Source organism: Babylonia areolata, chromosome 3 (genome assembly GCF_041734735.1).
Source record: "Babylonia areolata isolate BAREFJ2019XMU chromosome 3, ASM4173473v1, whole genome shotgun sequence".
Taxonomy (NCBI): domain Eukaryota; kingdom Metazoa; phylum Mollusca; class Gastropoda; order Neogastropoda; family Buccinidae; genus Babylonia; species Babylonia areolata.
This window is the reverse complement of record NC_134878.1, coordinates 41,698,595-41,718,375: the sequence shown is the minus strand read 5'-3', so window position 1 is coordinate 41,718,375 and position 19,781 is coordinate 41,698,595. Positions and strand designations below refer to the sequence as shown.

General features: G+C 35.7%; 1 protein-coding gene across 5 annotated transcripts in view; it reads left to right on the top strand.

Annotated features, from left to right (window-relative positions):
• The window catches only part of LOC143280570 (choline transporter-like protein 1), a 138,431-nt gene extending 135,232 nt beyond the window's left edge, over nucleotides 1-3,199 (top strand). For all 5 annotated transcript variants that reach the window (XM_076585267.1, XM_076585264.1, XM_076585266.1 and 2 more), the window contains exon 17: nucleotides 875-3,199. In XM_076585267.1, coding sequence (XP_076441382.1) covers nucleotides 875-964 — 90 coding nt within the window. In that variant the 3' untranslated portion in view covers nucleotides 965-3,199. The remainder of the gene's footprint in view (nucleotides 1-874) is intronic.
• Nucleotides 3,200-19,781: the final 16,582 nt, after the last annotated feature.

Here is a 19,781-nt window from a genome sequence, read left to right as displayed (position 1 = left end):
GTTGTTGTTTGTGTTCTCTCAGATCTCTCTTTTTCCTGTTTGATTGAGTGTTTTTGTTTGTTTCTTGTCATGGATGTTTCAATTTTTACAGCTTTCAGGTAGTATTGAAGTATTTTCTCTAAACATCTGTCTTTCTGTCTTTTAGTTTTCCTCATCACTCATACATGTATGCCTGAATAAAGATGTGTATGTTCAGGAGTATATTTGTTTTGATATTTGCCACATTACTTACATAATTATATGTATACATGTTCATATGCTTGTATGCATTTTACATTGTGTGATGATGACAGAGACACTGACACAGACACAAGCTTACTGGATAAGCCACAGCTCCTTTCAGCGAGCGTTCACATTCAACAAACTTCTGATGAATAATATATTGAAAATCTAAAAAAAAAGAACAGCATATGTATAGTTCACACATTCATGGAAAAGGATTGCATTTCATTATATTTCACTTAGATCAGTAATGCTTTGGCATTAAATAGATTCCTTGCATAATTAAGAATGCCGTCCTCTGAAACCCTCACAAAGTGCAGATTATGATTTCCAAAAATGAACAATACCCTGTAGATACTTTGATCTCAAATTCTCATACTTTGGACATTCAAACTAAAGTCTTTGGGGCTGACAGAGAGAGAGAGACACTGACAGAAGATTGTGAGGCCTCTGGCCCATACACAACTTGGTGTGAGGATGACAGAGAGAGAGAGACACTGACAGAAGATTGTGAGGCCTCTGGCCCATACACAACTTGGTGTAGGAATGGGGGTGGGACACAGGCAGGGCTGAGGGTGTGGGGGTGAAGAAGGTATAGAGGTGACACAGAATGAGAGACTCACAACAGCAATAAAAATTGTGCCTGTTTCAGACTTTTGTGAACGACAGTAGCAAGGTTTTAGACAAGTCTTCGCGCAGGAGAGAAACCACATCAGCAGAAACAGAGCCGGCCCCTGTGTGACAACAATGATGCACCTCCCTCCGACCGTGGGGTTTTTGCTCAGTCCTGTCAGCGTGGCAAACAGCAGAACTTTGCTACAACATACCGTCATCGGAATGCACATGCTACCTGTGTGGATTTGGGTTGTCCAAATTGTTGTAGCTGTGGAGGGAAAGGGAAGGGGGAGGGCAGCATTTGTGGTTTGGTGTTCCTTGTGGTTGATGTGCATTTGAATGTGTGCTTTTGTTGGTAGGGGTGGGGGTCGTGTATGTGTGTGTGTGTGAGCGTATCTGTGTGTGCTTCTGTGCATGTATATGTCTACATGTTAATTAGTGGGTGCGTAAGTTGATGCTTTACAGAAATTGTGGCACCTTTACTGTTCACACTCTAAATGACTGTGTGTTTGTGTGTATGTGTGTGAGTGGTGAGTGTCTTGTATGAGTGTGTTAAGATGGGTGGAATAAGTGTTTGGTTGTTGTTGATATCCACAGGAATGTTGGTTTTACTTCCTTAATTTGAGTATGTGTGTATGCAAATATGCAAGTGTGTGTCTGTGGTGTGGTGTGGTGGTGTGTCTGTGTGTGTTTTGGTATGTGTTTGATCCTGTGTCAAAATCCCAAGATATAAGGTTCACTCATTATTTTCCTGTACCTGCGACAGTCACCTTCACGTATCATCAAAAGACGTCAAGATACCAGCTGTTACGTGTCACGAACTTGGAAATCTTCATCAACTTGTGTGAAACCAGCAGTTTTCATCCCACAATCAGAAAGGCGCCCTTTCCACTGTTCCAACTCCTAACCAGATGTGTGTGCTGTACTTGCCCATTTTCTTCATCTGTGGAAACTGAAATGTGTTTTACTTTGACAAGTGAAGCAGTATTGAGAATTCATTGTATGGCTTTTGGTCTTATTTGTTTGTTTTATTAATATTGTGAACTATTATGTATACAGATACCAAGTCACTCGCTAAATATGTGTGTGTATGATGCGCTTAAAAATGAATGAAACAAGATCATGTACCTGGTATGAAATAGATGTACCCTACATTGATTGGGGTTCAATGATGTGTCTAACGCATATGTCAGACTACTCTTGAAATGGCATCTGCCTTTGCCAGATATGTTGAAATGAGAGAGTGAAAATTTGTCTGCAATTCATTCTCTGAGGTGTTGGTTATAATTGCAGCCATCAATGGTTGTGGGTTTTTTTGCTGTTTTTTCTTTCCATAATTTATTGATTATCCAACATTGATAAAAGGACATATACCAGGTAATCTGGCAGTTACAGGTGAAAATGTGTAGATGTTGTCACAACACAGCGACTGGTGAAAACATTCATCTATAAATGGTAGTGGTAATACTGTTGTGATCTACTCCAGTACTAACCTGGGTAAGTGAAGAAAGGCAGTGACATTAAAACATGTGGACTGTTGCTTGAATGTTGGCTCCATGAAAAAGAATTTCAACTAAACAGTGTTATCAGTTCTTCCCAGTGTTTCCATCATCTGGTTTACACAAGATTGCTAATAGACATGCAGATAATTTTCTGCATATTGATGATATATATATATATATATATATATATATATATATATATATATATATATATATATACACACACACACACACATATACATACAGAAAGACACCTATTTATGTGTCTTGTGATTCTTTTTGGTGAAAGGTTGGAAATCTTTTTTTGTGCAAGTTAATTTTACCTGTGAACATTTTTTAAGTGCTTTATACTTCTTCATGGAGGCTTCAAGAACAACAAAAAATGCTTAAAGAATAATATTGGATAAGTTGTTTTTTCTGGGGGGGGGGGTTTATGTTGTTGTTGTTTTAATGTTTTGCTTCAGATTTGAAACATTTGCAAACAGCAATGTTGCACAGACTGTTTCACTTGTGATACAATGTTGGTTTGTTGTTCCCCCTCCCCCCTTCCATCCAACAAATTATTCCAGGGGTGTTTTTGAAGGAAAAAAAAAAATTTGAGTTACTGACGTCAAACAGTTCAGTGTTCTAAGTGGGTTGGATGTATTTACTTTTTATTTCTTTGGTTTGTTTCTGTTATTGCTTGTGATTTTTTTTTTTTTTTTTTCATAAATTTTTCTTTGCTTTTTTGTCAGTCATGACGACAATACTGATAATCTATTTAGACCTGCTCCATGTTTCCAAATGTTATGGGCAGTGTTACAGCTTCAAGACTCACATTTTGCAATGTTTTTGATGATATTTTGCCCCCTCCCCCCACTCCCCCCCCTCCCCCCCACTCCCCCCCTCCCCCTCCTCCCTCAACCCCACACCCCACTCAGCGTATTCATTGCTTTTGGTATCGCCTACATAAGCTCGATCCAATAACAATGCTACCATTGCTATAAATTATATATACTCACTGATATGGAAACATATCTAGTGAAAACTATGTTTACCTGCACCAAATACACGATTAATATTAAAGCATTAAGCAGGTATACCAGTCAAAACCGTTTTTACATTATATTTCTTCTGAAGCTTAATTTTTCTTCTTTTTGTGAAACATGCTGATTCTGGTTCCTCCGGTTTGCATTTCCTTTGAAGGAAGTCACACAGTTTTAATCGAGACACAGTTAATAGATTTTGCTTTGGAACAATCTTTTTGTATTTACCCAGCTACAAATGTGTGTATGTGTGCATAGCAGTAGCAGAAGTGGTAGATTTATTCATTTTTGAATGTGTGTTATTAGGCAGTGTGTGTGTGTGTGTGTGTGTGTGTGTGTGTGTTAAAGATCTTTAATTTAACGTCTATTCACTAGAAGTGTTAACAGTGTGTGTGTGTGTGTGTGTGTGTGTGTGTGTGTGTGTGTAACGTGCTTTTGTGTCTTCTACAACACTATAAAAAGTGTTACATTCTCTCTCTCTCTCTCTCTCTCTCTCTCTCTCTCTCTCTCTGTTAGATTTTGAGAAAAAGTCAAAAAGATTTTTTTTTCTTCTTCTTCTTGATCATTGTTTTCAATGTAAGGGTGATGTGGGTGGTTTCTCCTAGCATACACTTTACTTTATTCATGAATAGTACAAATTTTCCGTGCCTGTAAAATCTTAGTTCATATTTTTCCTGGGTGATGATGGTGACTGTTTTTTCCACCTGCCTGACCTTGACTGTGTGTCAAACTGCAGTCATATTTCACAGCTGTTTTCACCCCTTGTTTGCCACTGCTGTGTGCATCACAGTCCTAGTTTTGTCATCACCAACAGGAAACAGTTTCAGTTTCACTACCAAGGTGTCAGATTGTGTGGGGAAGAAAAAGTATTTTACAGAGATCAGCAATTGCCTGACCTTTGTATTAACCTAACATACTGGGCAGGTCTTGAGAGAAAAAGAAAAAGAAATTGTTAATGAATTAAAGAAGATTTTTTTTTATTTCAGAAGAAAAGGTCTTGAGAGAATACCCTTGCTTTGTATGAAACCTTGACATAAAATAGAATAAAGAAACTGAACAAGTAAATTTATTTGACTGCAATACAGTGAAGGATACTTTGAAGGCAAATTATCAAAAAATGAATAGAATAAATAATATTGATATGAATAAGATAATTATGGGTAACAACCCACACAGGTACACCATACTTTATATCATTCTTAGAATGGATGGCATCCCTTTGGTTCTGTTCCGTCTTCACGATATGCCTGACAAAAAGAGCAATTCTATGATTTTTTCTTTTGTTTCATTTTGTGAACCACCTCTCCCAGACAGGGCTATATACGCTATGCTATGCTGTTCACAAAGAATAGTTTGGTAAATACCAACAGTTCAGTGTCATTCAGTTTAGGTGCCTCACTTATCTTCTGTATATTTTGGACATTTGTACTGTGTATTTTTGAGAGGACATGGCTCCAGTCATTATCAGGTCATGGTGCTTACAGCCTAGCCCACCACAAAAACCATTTCAAGGCTAAAAACCTGTCGGTCTTTAAAAACAGAGAAACCAGATAACATGAGAACTTCCATTTTTGACAAGTTTTGAAAGACCAACTCTATCAGTAAACAATAACCGTGCAAACAGAGTTCAAATGACTTTGTTTCTTCTGAAGAAGAAAGTAGGACAAACGGTCGTACAAATGGAAAATGTTATCTTTTATTTAAGGGTAAAAATCTGCTTGCGGTTATTTTTAACATTTTATGAAAACATGCATGGTTTTATGAAACGCTCCATGACTTTTTGTGAAGGCTGTATTTTAGGCTCATGAACTGAAGATCTTGGAAACTTCTCTGGCCATCCATATTTCTCCATTTTTACTACTTCTGTTTATGATCAAACTCATTTTTTTTATTTTCATGACTCATCACTATTTCTACTTCTTCTTTTTTTTTTTACAAAGGACAGTGTAGAAGTCTGCTTTCTGAAGTTATGTTTTATGAATACACTTGTGTACATTTGGATCAGTTTGATACGTTTTGTATTTGTTTCTTTGTATTCATACTTTTTATACATTTGGAACAGTTACTTTGATTATAGCTCCACGTCCACTTCCTTTGCGTTAGCTGTGCTTGACTATGTGTGTATACATATGTATGTGTACATAACTACATGCATGTATATGAATGTGTATTGTGTGTGCATGTGTTTATGTAAGTTTGTGCCTGCCTATGCGTGCGTATGTGTTAGGGTAGCTGTTAGATACACATGTATGTTAAAATGTATGTATGCGGTGTGTGTGTGTGCATGTGTGTGTGTGTGTGTGTGTGTGTGTAGTCACATTTTGGTGTGTGTATGTAACATAGATGTAATGTTTTTATGTTAACAAAAGCGTTTTTGTAAATCACCTAGAGCAGATTTCTGGATAGTGAGCTATATAAGTATCCATTATTATTAATATTATTATTATAAATATTGTCATATTTGCAAAGAAATACTCTACACACAATGTGACCCCTATAACTGAAGCACATACTTACAGTTTGGTTTTAATATATTTGCTTGGATTGAAGTTGACATGCTTTATTTAATTCATCCGCTTCAACAAACATGATGTTTTTTCTCTGATGAAAGGGACAGTATCACATATAGCTGAGCAAACTTGTATTCCTTCAGGGTGATGAAGACAGCATGTAATACCCAGTCGAAAAATGATGCCTTTGTTTTCTGACTGCAACTGTATAGCTCCCATGGAAGGTGTCTTTTCTTTTTTGTTTTATTATTGATGTGTTCGAAAAGCAACTTCTCTGTGACTCGTGAGCATTTTTTCTTTATATACAATGTGTAACTGTGAATGACTATTTTTCACTGCGAACAAAATATTTTTATTTGTTTGATTTTATTGTTGTTTGGGGGGTTAGGTTGGTTGGGAAGGGTGGGATTTGAGGGTGATGGTTGAAGGGATGGAAGAGGGCTTTTTTAACCTTGTGGTTGAACAATTATACAAATATGCGAGACTTTTGATTACCTTAATTTCCAGTCTATAAGGCACTTTTATGAAATGCTCACCCCTGAATTCGAAAAAAGAATCTAGAAAAATCCTAGTATAAAGTGCACTCATGTATCTGGTGCAGTCAGATTATGATCCACCCGGTGAAACTCTAAAAGCAACTTTGAAACTAGCAATCCCTGGTTGAACAAAACTGACAATGTCACAAACAATCAGCATGGTAATGTTTACAGTAATATGAAATGAAGAAAAGAACAAAACTGTAATAGACTTCTTCATTCATTAATTGGATTCATCATAATTATCATGTGAGAAACTGAAGCAATCTGAACTTGCATGGCCTGATAAAAGAGACACATAATCAGAGAGACACATTATCAGTCAAGGTGAAGACAACAGTACTGCTTTCCTGTTCCTCTGAAGGTCAAGGTCAATTAGTAGTAGTAGTAGTTTCTTTTTCTTTCTTTTTTCTTTTTAAAAAAATATTCATTTACTTTTTTTTCTTTTTCTTTTCTCTTTTTTATTTAAATATTCATTTACTTCTTTTGTGTTTTCTTTTTTCTTTCTTTTTTTTTTCTCAAGGCCTGACTAAGCGCATTGGGTTACGCTGCTATCAGGCATCTGCTTAGCAGATGTGGTGTAGTGTTTATGGTCTTGCCAAACGCAGTGATGCCTCCTTGAGCTATTGATATCGATACTGATACTGAAGGTCAAGATGTGTCAACTAGTTTTAGTTGTTTGCATCTGTATTGATGATGCCCACATTATTTCAAACTGTTGACAACAGTGTTTAGCTGAACTACAAGACTGATCACCTTCAATTCAGATACAAAATTTTAGGACGCCTGCTTTGTTTTCACTATTATGCCAACTGTTTAGGTATCTCTCCTCATTAACACATGAAAGAATAGCTGCAGTCTCTGTGATCGACTTTCTATACAAGTATATGGATGTTTTGGGTTTTTTACCTTCTTAAAAACACTGATTTATTACATTTTTTCATCATCAATATTGTTTTTTTTAAGCCTGTGCTGTTTTGTGGTGTTTGCTAGAAATTGTCTTCTTGTTCTTTTACATATTTTGTCCAAGAATAAGATGCACTCATTTTTAAAGTCACACAGGTCAAAGTTGAGGAGAAAATAAGGAAATATTATACTAAAATCGAGTACCATCAAATATGTTACTGTTTATATTTGTTAAAATGAAATTCAAACAGTATCAAAACAAAATCTGCCTTGATTGAGGTTTAGATGATGCATTTAAATGCTCTGCTTGTTTTGGGGTTTTGGTGTGTGTTTTTGTATAAAAGTAAATGTTTTTAATAGGACTTCTATTTTTAATGAAAAGAGAGATTGGAGAGAGGAGAGTCTGCCTTTTTTATTATATGTCATTCTGCCAGTATACAGATCTGGAAGATTTGTTATTGTTGTTTCACAAATTGCTGGGCCATTTTCATCAATGCCCAGATAAACCGTTGAAATTAAAATTTTAAAGTCTTTCTTTTTTTTCTTTTTTTCTTCTTTTTTTTCTTTTTTTTCAGATACGTAATGTTCTTATTGATTTTAATCTTGGTTTATGGTCACAAAATCACTAAATCACTTTAATCACAACACTACTTGAAAATGTGGGTTGGCAATTTGTTCTTTAATAGGTGCTCCAAAAGAAAAGGAGAAGAAAAAAAAAAAAGGAATTGTACAAGTATTTGCTAATTTTGAATCTGCTTTGGTGGTTGTCCCTTGTGTCATGTCAAGTAACCTTTACTGCCTGAAAAGAAAGAATGAAATAGGAAGCAGAGTGCATGTTTCCACATTTCCCATGACTCTGACAGTGTGCAAGGGATCTTTATATTGCCAAGTTAAAAAAGATAGGATTAGATGGTCTGACTGATAATAATTATCAACACAAGATATATGAAATAAACATATCTTCTGAGAATTTGTTCGTGAACTTTTCATGAGCTGTCACCCCATCTGCTAGACCCAACAATGCTGGTGGAGCTGACCGAACAGCTGGCTGACACCTTCAAGGTCAAGCTATTCAGGGCTGTGGTCGTGCTGACAGGCGCAATACTGAATGACTAAAATGTGGGATTTTCAGTCCAAGGGTTCAGTCCAGGTGTTTCTGCCTGGTGTCACAAGTGTGGAGATTTTTCCAATCTCCCAGGTCAGCATGTGCAGACAGTGCCGGTGCCTTAATCCCCTTCATGTGTACACATGCAGAAGATCAAATATGCATGTTAAGAATCCTATAATCCGAGTCAATATACAAAGGGTTATGGAAACATGAACATACCCAGCATCCACCATCCTCCCCCTCCTGTTCCTACCCCCAAAAAACCGAAAACAGAATATGGGTGCCATAAAACAGGGAATAAACGATCATACATGCAAAAGCCTAATTGTACATAAGAGTGAACACAGGAACTGCAGCCCAGGAAGGCAGGAGGAAAAACAATGGGCTCCATCTCCAAGTCTTTTCTGCCAGATTAAGTAAATCAAGGAACTTTTTCACACTGACCCCGGATTTAAAGTGGCTGAGCGGATGGAGTTTGACAACTGATCATATATGTGGAACAGATTATGAAGGAGATTAGTGTTTATTTTGTTTTGTCCAAACTGTTAAGTGAGACAATCTGTGCCCAAGTTTGTTCTTGATGTTTTTTGTTGGTTTTTTGTTTGTTTGTTGTTGTTTTTTGGGGGGTATATATATATATATAATTTTATACATATTAAAATGCAAGAAAAGGATTTATGTTGGAAACAGTTTTTGTCATTTGAAGACAATAGTACCACATGTTCTGCTTTGATAACAGCTGCAAATATGCTGTAATGTGTGTTATCAACTGTTGGTCACATGGAACATCACATTATGGTCTCTTGGTTTTTTTAATTTTTCTTTTTTACTTTTTTTATGTTTCAAGGTGCAGTCTGTGATTTGAACAATCATCATTTGTGAAGGGTGTTTTGTAAATGTTTTCTGTTGTTTTCTTTGCTTCTTTGTTTCTTTGTTGTTGTTTTTTGTGGGATTTTTTTTGGGGGGTGTGGGTTGGGGTGGGGGGCGGGTTGTTGTTTTGTATTTTGTTGTTTTTAGGGCATTGGGGAGGCACCAATTCTTTTGTAATGAACAATATGTCGGGTGAACGCAAATTCTTATTTTTGATAAATGGAATGTTTTGTTTGTCGAGTGTGACTGAAGTTGGCGCTGGATTTTTAAAGAAATAAAATTGTCTGGATGATGGAATTCAACATAAAAGAGAACATCATGAGTAGAAAAATTATTTTGTCTGATTTCCCTTGAAACAAAATTATAATGTATCCTAATTAAATGTTGTTTTACTTGTCAGAAGAAACAAAGAAAATACAAGATATGCTCCTGTTGAGTCTGTGTCACACATAAAATAATGGTTAGGCATACTTCAGGAAAAATATGCTTTCATCACATTATGTTTTCCCATTCTGCTGAAGACAAGATCAGGAATAACTCGCCTTTTGTAGGGTCTGTTTGGGTAATTTTCACCCAAAGCTATGAGTTCCATAGAGTGAACATGAAAAAAATACTATGAAAATACATGGCTTCATTTGAAACAGAGTTGCTTATTCTGTGGCCTTCAAATGAAGCAGGTGATGGGGCAGCACAAAGAAAGAGACAATATTATCACTTTATAAAGCATCACTCAAGACTTTTACAAGACAGACCAGCATATTGAGAAAAACAAACAATAACTTCTTCTTTTTTTTTTAGTGTCTGGATAAATGATACAAGAAGACAATTAACTTGTCCAATACATATTCATTTTTTCTCTGTGGTTTGAACTAGCTAAAAATGATAATTGGAGAAAAAATGTAAAAAAGAGATTATGAGATGGATATGTCAATGGTGAGAATTACTGGGATTACTTTTACTTTTCAAATTTGATTTGTGAATGTGTGTGTGTGTGCGTGCGTGTGTGTGTGTGTGTGTGTGTTCAAATATAGCTTTGACAGTTTAAAATTAATTTGTGCTGCTATTGTACTGCAGATGTGGGCAAAACTATTGATGATACACTAATATGCATTGATTTTAGAATACCTATTATCCCAGTATATTTCACAGTCAAGCTATTTGTGAAAAATATTTTAATCTACCCTATACTTCACTATTTATACACATTTATTCCAAACCATGCTAATTGCTAAAAGAAGCAGTTTACCCTGTCTGTAAGTTGTGGATGTGTCAAACCCATACTCACCATAAAAACAGTTCAGCAGTGCTCCACTGTCTGTCAGTCTGTATATGGGTCTGTAGGCCCCTCATCATTTTGGGGAGGTAGGTGGGGGTTGGGGAGGATAATGAGGGTGAGGGATACACACAAACCCAAGGTTTCCTTCATGAAATACGACAATAGATGTGCTTGATGCTGAGTTTGAAAACAGGAGTAGGTAAGCAGTGCACATTGTTGTGTTATATGAAGTGGGTTTGTGAGACCTAAGAAGTTAGAATAGGAATCGCAGTTTGCAAAATGTGTTTATCAATTTACTAAGTAACCAAGGCAATCAAAAATATGCAAAATCAATTCCCATTTGAAATTGGAGGCAGATCTTGAAATCTAGAATTAACTTGATAATAAATGTTGGGGTTTTTTTTTTACGATTGTTTAAAGACAAAAATGGGTCGCAATGTACAGTGAATTTTAACAATGTGTATTTCGACTGTGTATTACCCCTCTTCTTTTCTTCATGACATAATAAAGTTATTTTAACTGACCATGTCAGTTTTAACTTCTTTAGCCGATATGATTTGATAAAATTCTCTGATAATTAATTATTCTCCTGTATCTCACTCTGGCCCTTTACTTTCTCCTTCACCCCCACCTGACCTCAACCCTCTCTCTCTCTCTCTCTCTTTCTCTGTTTATATTAGCCTCCCTTTGCTCTTTGCATTTTGTTTGCTTTTGTTTTGTGGTTTTGTTTTATTTTATATGTGAATGATTATTCATAATTTGGCTTCAAACAAAAATCAAATGCAGACGGGGTGAAACATTGCTTTTGTTCATGATATTGTGTGTGTCTATTTTCATAAGAGAAATTACCAATTACAACAATAAACTATTATATTGCTTTTTTAAAAATAATGAAAATAACAGCCAAAATATTGTGATATGCCTTGCTGATGTCTTGACTTGATTCTTGGATGACTGATGGTATGAGTAACAAGACAAAAGCAGCACTGCAAACTGAATGAACACAGTTGATACACAGAAAGATACTCCAACAGCCAGGCTGGGTTTTGATTATCTGCCACACTACTATATAGTATGTTATGGGTATTATTTTTTCACAACAGGGGTACACTATTATGTGATGTGAGTTGCATTGCCTGCATTTATATTTCCTCATTCAATGAAAGCACAGAGAGAGAGATGCCAGATGCCCTGACCCATTTTTTCGCAGCAAAATCAAGCTGCCTTAGGGAGTTGCTACTGTGTGGGTTATCTGTTTATGACGTCGATTTATCAGAAAAATTATGCAGACTGTGAGTTGCCGTGTTTACAATGCCAAATGTCCAAATGGAATTGCAGAAGGACAAATCTTCTAAGTTGCTGAATTTGTTATTCTTTTTTTCATGTTTTGTTTACAAACTTGACAGAAGCTCATTGCCAGTTCTTGATCCTATTCAACTGCTCAGTGTTTGTGTGCTCCAGTTGTTGTTTTGTTTTGCTGTTTGTTTGATTGGTTTTTTGTTGTTGTTTTTCCTGGTCACATTCTTTGTAAGTATGTCAAGTGCTGTGTACCAGCTGTCGTTTCTGATGCATCAGTTATGATAATTTCTTATGTATCAGCGATAATAAATTATGATGTATCAGTTATAATAATTTCTAATGTATCTGTTATGTTTGGTCATATCATTGTTATTGTATAAAGCAAGTGTCTGATTCAAAGGTTTTATGTCTTGCAAGAAGACTGCTTTTAACAAATGGTCCCAGATGTAACTTCAAATTTACTTTTCTGGTGACATAATAAGAAACCAATGTTCACATGAAGAAAAAAAAGTCAAAAATTAAAATATTATATTAACATTATAAAGACCTAAAAAGGACTTATTGCTTGCATGAAAAAGAGCTGAAATAAACTTGATTTCATATTAATTAGAGCTGAAAAAAATTGGTGTTTACATGAAATTTAAAAAAAAAAAGGGGGGGGGGGATCTGTCACTTTCTTAAAAAATATGCATAGATTGTCCTTCATGTGTTTCTTATCAAGTCTGTAGTTGTTGTTGCTGTTTCTGTGCTCCCTCAAAAGAAGTGGACTAACTATTATAACTGCAATAGTTTTCTTTACATCGCCAAATATCACTGAATAAGTGGTTGTCTACTGTTGTCTGATAAAACAGCATAAACAACAACAGAAAAGAACATTCATCTTCTTCTGCTTCTTCTCCTGTTTCAGTTTCATTGTCATTGATATTGTTTTTCTTGTTATTGTATTCACATTATTGCCATTCTTTGTGGAAATGTTTTATGGTAATTATGAGTATAAAAATTAGCTCTGTTACTTTGTGTTTTTGCATTTGTATGTCTGTGTGTTCATACTCATGATTGCTTGTGTGTGTCTGTGGTTGTGAGTGTGTGCATGTAACTGTTAATGTGTATGTATGTATGTGTTGGTTGTGGTGATGGTGGTGGTTGTGTGTGAGTGTGAGTGTGTGTGTGTGTGTGTGTGTGTGTGTCCCATGTGTGTGTGTTTCTGTGTGTGTGTATGTCTCTGCAAGTGTGAGTGTGTGTGTGTGTGTGTCCCATGTGTGTGTGTTTCTCTGTGTGTGTGTCTCTGCATGTGTGTGTGTGTGTGTGTGTGTGTGTGTGTGTGTGTAGTTTGGGTCCATGTTTCATTCAAATCACACTTGGATGACAATCCAAATTACAGTGTCCTGCCTCTCTGTCTCAGTCTCTCTCGTTATCTCTGATCCATCATCAGAGGACGAATTTCTTCTTGATTTGATTTAGTATTGCTTGATGCTTTGGTTTTTAGCAGGTACAATTCTGAAATTGTTTTTTATGTTTTTCTTTTATTTTCATCAACTTCATTCAGTTGTTGATGATAATCATCAAAACCAATGCTGTCTCTAAAATGGTCTGTGAAATGCCTTTAATTTTTTTTTAAAAGAGTGTACATGTATATGTTTGTTGTCAGGTGTCCTGTGACTGAACTGTAATGCAGATATCTAAAAAAAAAAATGAAGTGATGATTTTGTATGTGTAACATAACTGTGACAGAGTGTTTGCAGTTCCATACTATTGTGATGTTTGTTGATTTTGATATGTTATCTCTTCATGAATTCTGCCCAATGTGAGCATGTAAATGATCTTACGTACTATATATACATACATGTATATTTCTACAAAATAAAGAAAATAAATATGGAGTGAAATGTCCTCTCTTTCTTTGTGTCTGTTATTCTCTCTCTCTCTCTCTCTCTCTCTCACTGAGAAGTGACCACAATGTGCTGTTGCAAGAGAGAATGTGTTAATAATAGTAATGCTCATCATCACCATCATAATAACAATAATAATTATAAGATTTATATTCCGCATTTCCATTTAAACATTCTCATGTGCACTTGAGGTTGTAAAAACCAACAAGTAAAACATGCATTTAAACACTAAAATGACAACTTACAAATATAAGCACAGCACATGCATATCAAACATCACAATACCTAAATGATGAAATTTCATATCATAACACCAATATCACAATACATGAAAAAAACATATCACAATACTTAAAACCAAATGTGAATCGAAGTACTTGAAATGAATTACATACATCACAACGCCCAAAAAATGCACAGCTCAAATCACAATACTTAGAAATCAGTCACTCTCCCTCCCTCACCTCCACACAACATCTCAACAACATACACAGCAAGCAGAAACAACAGTACACATTTGCATTGTTGCAGGCATCAGAAGAGGTGAAATTCAAAAAGGTCTTTAAGATCTTGAAATTTCTCAGGGACAGGGGACTGATATTTCTAGACAGTGGGGCCAAAGAGAAAGACTTTTTACCGAAGGTCTCGAGGGAGAATGAAGGAACTAAAAGCAGAGAGTTGTCAAGAGAGCATGGAATCCTTGAAGCATGTACAGTAGATGGAAAAGTTCAGAAAGATATGGTGGCATATTGTTGTGATAGAGACACTGAAAGTAGAGAAAAACTTTTTCATGGGATTCTAGCCTTAACAGGAAGCCAGTTAAGTGTTCTGAGCACTATTGTTGCATTCTCATTCCTGAGTTTATAGAGCATGAGTTGGGCTTCATGATTCTGAAAATGTTGCATGTATTTTAGTTTGTTTTCAGGAAGACCAACTAAGAGATAAAGTTACAGCAATCTGATCAAGATAGTATGAAAGAAACAAACAGTTTGTTGGCAACAGTAATGGGAAGGAAGAGATGAATTTTGCCCAGTCTATGTAACTTACAGAGCAAAGCAGAGTGCAGCACATGTGTTTGTTATATGTATCCATGGAGAATATTTCAGCTAAACAGAAGCCAATGTTTCTTACAAACTGGGAGATAGTATGTCACAGCCAGAGATGGACATTTGGGTAGAAGTGACCTGGTTAATCTTTGGTTTGGTGACAATTGCAGTAAGTTCAGGTTTTGGGGTTGTTGTTTTTTGCTGTTGTTTTGTTGTTGTTGTTTGTTGGTTGGTTTTTTGTTAGTTTTTTTGTTTTTGTTTTATCCCTCAGTTACCTTCAGCTTGTTCTTGTCCGTCCATTCAACCACATCAATAAAATGCCTTCAAAGACAAGAGTTGGAAGGTCTTATGGAACAATATAGTTGTGGAGCTGGGAATTGTCTGCAAAGAAATGTTATGAATGGCCTGACTGGCAAAATGACAAGGTTGAGAGTCTGCGTGTACATAGGAAAAAAAAGTTTTTTTAAAGTGTTGGGGGGGGGGGGGGGGGGGGATGAGGGAGGGCAAAGGGGCAAAGGGGGCAAAACAACCCTGTGGCACTCCCCATACATCAACACAGATGACACAGATGGCGTGGGTCCATGACCAACAAGGACAGACTGTGTGCTACAAGTTAACCAATCCAGGACCATGCTAGAGCAGCCAAAAGTTGAACACAACCATGTAACAAGGATGCCATGGTCTGTGGTATTAAATGCTGCCAACAGGGCAAGCAGTGGAAAAACCAACACACAGCCACTACCAGAGGCCAGAAGGAGATCACATTAACCACACACAACAAGGCAGTTTCGATGCCATGGCATTTATAGTAAGTTGACTGAAAGGACTATCGATAAAATGCTAATGATGATTTTAAATACATATACTCTATGATTTAAAATATCATGGTCAAACACTGGTGATGAAATGGGATTATAAGCAGCCAATTATCATGATGTTCAAGGTAGCTGCTTCTTCTGGCAGCCAGCCAGCATCAGTCATTTACCATGCTTACCAGAAGGGTATAATTTATTCCACACACAAACACACCATATATATATATGTATATATATGTGTGTATATATATATATATATATATATATATATGTATATATATATATATGAGTATATCTATATATAGAGAGAGAATGATGATGATGATGATAATAATAATAATAATAATAATAGTATAATTAAAAAATATATATAATGATAATAATAATGGATATTTTTCAGCACACTATCCAGAAAAAATCTGCTCCAGGCACTCTACAAAACACTTTTGTTAACAGAACACATTATATCAATGTTATGTATACGCACCAAACTGTGACTAACAACACACACACACACACACACACACACACACACACACAAACACCCCCCCCCCCCCACTCCCCCTCCCAACCCCCACTGCATACATTTTAACATACATATGCACATAGCAGCTGCCCTCCACACTTACGTACACACAGGCACACACATAGCAAACACACACATGCACAAACAGACGCACACATACAGACACAGGCATGCACACACACATACGTGCGCGCGATCGATCAAACATACAAACACACACAAATACACATTCATTCACATGCATGTGAATCCATGCATAATTTTGTATACACACACAGTCAAGCATACCATATGCAGAGAAGTGGACCTGCCATAACTAAATTTATTGCTGAGGGAAGAGGTGAGTTTTGAGACCAGATATGAAAGAGGCAAGGGAGTCAGAATGACGGAGGTTAGGAGCTTCTTCCACGTCTTTAGTAGTAGTAGTAGTAGTGTAGGGACTGGCATTTGACTGCCTAGGCCTCCTGGCCTTTTTTATGTCCCCTTCAATATCGGTCTCCTTTTATTTGTGGGATACATATATGTTTTCTTTTAAACGTACTGTAAATCACTCGTCAAAGTCAATAAATTTTTATTTTAAATTGATGTTCATGTCAAGATGATTTTTTAACACATTAGTATTTTGTGCAAGTTAAGTTTCGATAGGTAGTGCATTCTATATATGTGCAATTCTATTAGCTAATGAATTTTTCCTTAGGTTAGTATTAGAGTGCTCTTTACAAATTTTCATCATTGAATTTCTTGTACTCTCATAATCTGACATTCTAAAAATATTATTCACATTGACTTCATTATAGCAATTTAACATTTTGTATGTTTCTATTAAATCCCCTCTTAGCCTTCTACCCTTTCATGAATGCAGATTTAAGTATATAAGTCTCTGTTGATAGCTCATAGATTTGCATTCTTTTAATAACTTAGTTGCTCTTCTTTGTACCTTTCTATAGCTATAGATTGTCTCTTGAGGTATGGGTGCCACACAATATTACCATATTCCACTTGTGATCTAACCAATGCTTTATACAGTTTAAGAAATATATCTTTATCTAAACAGGTAAATGTTCTCTTAATTATTCCTATCACCCAGTTGGCTTTATTTATTATATTCTGTATATGTATGTCAAATGATAGTTTATTATCAAAAATTATGCCCTGGTCTTTCTCACTTTGACATTTTTCAATGTCCTGTGTGGTGTCTTCTATCATCATATGGTATTTGTTTTCTGGATTTTTTCTTCCCATGTGCATTACTTTACACTTTGATACGTTAAAATATAGATTCCATCTATCAGTCCAGTCCTGTAACTTATATAAGTTCTTTTGTAGTGTAGTATTATTTTGTGCATTGCCATAAAGTTTAGTATCATCAGTAAATATTTTGCATTTGCTTTCTACACTTTCAGGAAGGTCATTTATGTATATTGTAAAAGGCAAGGGGCCAAGTATGCTACCTTGTGGTATACCACTAACAACATTTTCATTTGTTGACATTTTTTCTCCAATTCTAACTACCTGTGTTCTTTCTGACAAGAAGTTTTTTGTCCAGTTCAGTATGTTTCCAGTAATACCATACAAAGCTAATTTTAATATAAGTCTTTGATGTGGTACAGAGTCAAATGCTTTTCTAAAGTCTAAATAAATTATGTCTACAGGTTTACCCATAGCTATCTTTTTTGTGAGATCTTCAATTACTTCTAGGAGCTGTGTTGTACACGATCTTCTCTGTCTAAAACCATGTTGACAGTCTGCATACAGATTGTTTGCTGTCATGTGTGATACTATAGCATCCCTGATAAAGGACTCCAAAATCTTACACACAATACAAGTCAAACTCACTGGTCTGAAGTTTCCTGGTTCATGTTTTGACCCTTTTTTATATATAGCTGTTGCCTCAGCCATTTTCCAATCTTTCGGTAGGCAAGCAGATTCAAGTGATTTATTATAAATCATACTCAAAAGAAGGGCTAACTCTCTGCTCAATTCCTTTAATATTCTTGAGGGTATTTTGTCTGGTCCTTGTGCTTTATAGGGGTCTAAGGCATGCAACTTCTTTTCTACTGCCAGTGGAGTGAGTCTTAGGTCAGAAATATTAACGTTTCCCGACCTGGAGCTTTCTCCAAGGTCGGGTAAATTTGTCAAAGTCTCTTTAGTATACACACTTGCAAAGAATTTATTAAGTGTTGATGCTTTTTCTATATATCATTTTCTGCTAAGCTTCCATCTCCTTTTTTCGGTACCCCTATTCCTGTACTAAGTTTTGTTTTTTCTTGTACATATTTCCAAAATATTTTAGGACTTTGCTTACATTTTTTGGCTAAATTTCTTTCATAATCTTTTTTTTTTTTTTTAAGCTTTTTTTTAATGATTTTGCAGCATTTATTCTTTTCTTTGATGTAGCCCAGATAGGAGTGACCTGACTTAGCTCTTAAGAAATGCTTATACAATTTATATTTCTCACTGATGATTCTCATTACTTTATTGTTCATCCATGAGGGTTTGATTTTTTTTCTCCTGTCTATTTGACACTTTTGGCATATATATATTCATAGTTTTGTGAAGTATAGTCTTTAAGTCATCCCAACACTGGTTCGCGTCTTTTCCATCCCAATCCATTGATGCCCAGTCCACTTTATTTATCATTTCTCTCATTCCATTATAGTTTCCCTTTTTTAAATCAAGTTTATACTTTCTTCTGCTTTTTCCTTCACCAATGAAATGTGGAACTGAAAAACCAACATATCATGGTCACTCTTTCCCAGGGGATCTAGGTGGTTGATATCTGGTACTAAATTGTTTTCATTTACTATTACCAGATCCACAATACTGGGTTTTTGACCTAGTTTAGTTCTTGTTGGTTTTGACACCTTTTGTATCAGGTATGCATCACATAAACATTCAATAAATTTATTGTCTGAAGAGCCTGTCCAAGTACCATCCTACTGTATAGCTGGATAATTAAAACCTCCCATAATACATATTTTGTTGAATTTTGTTATTTCTTTGGACTTTAATAGTTTATATAATCTTTCTGTGTTTTGTTCTCATGAATGTGGACTTTTGTTTATACACCCCATTAAAACTCTCTCATCATTCGCACTTTCAAATTTGCACCATACACTTTCTTTAAAAATAAAATTTGTTAATGTAGGACATTCTTGTGCTTTTAAAGATTTATGTACATACAGGGCCACACCTCTCTTTTCGTTGGTATTAGTAAATATATCATAATTTGGGATATTACAGTGCACTTTAATACTGAATCTATTGTTCTGTTTTCTTGGAATTGTTTCTGTGAGTCCAGTAACATGTGGTTTTATTTCACCTACTCTTATCTTGAGTTCCTCTATCTTATTGGAGAGGCTATCTACATTACTATGTAAGAGAACACAATCTTTAGTCTTTTGACTATTTGGCCATTTCTGGTAATTAAATCCTTTTCCCTTTTGGCCATTCTTCCTTCTTCTTTTTTCTGTCAGTAGATCCTTGAATTTTTGTCTTTCTATTGGTGTCATGTCATTGTTTATGTACACCCTTTTCTTAGAGTCACTGATTCCCTGATTTGTCATTGTTGTTTTTTTCATGATTTCTTTTTTTCTACTTTCTGTGGTCACAGTCACTTTCAACATTCTAGGTCTG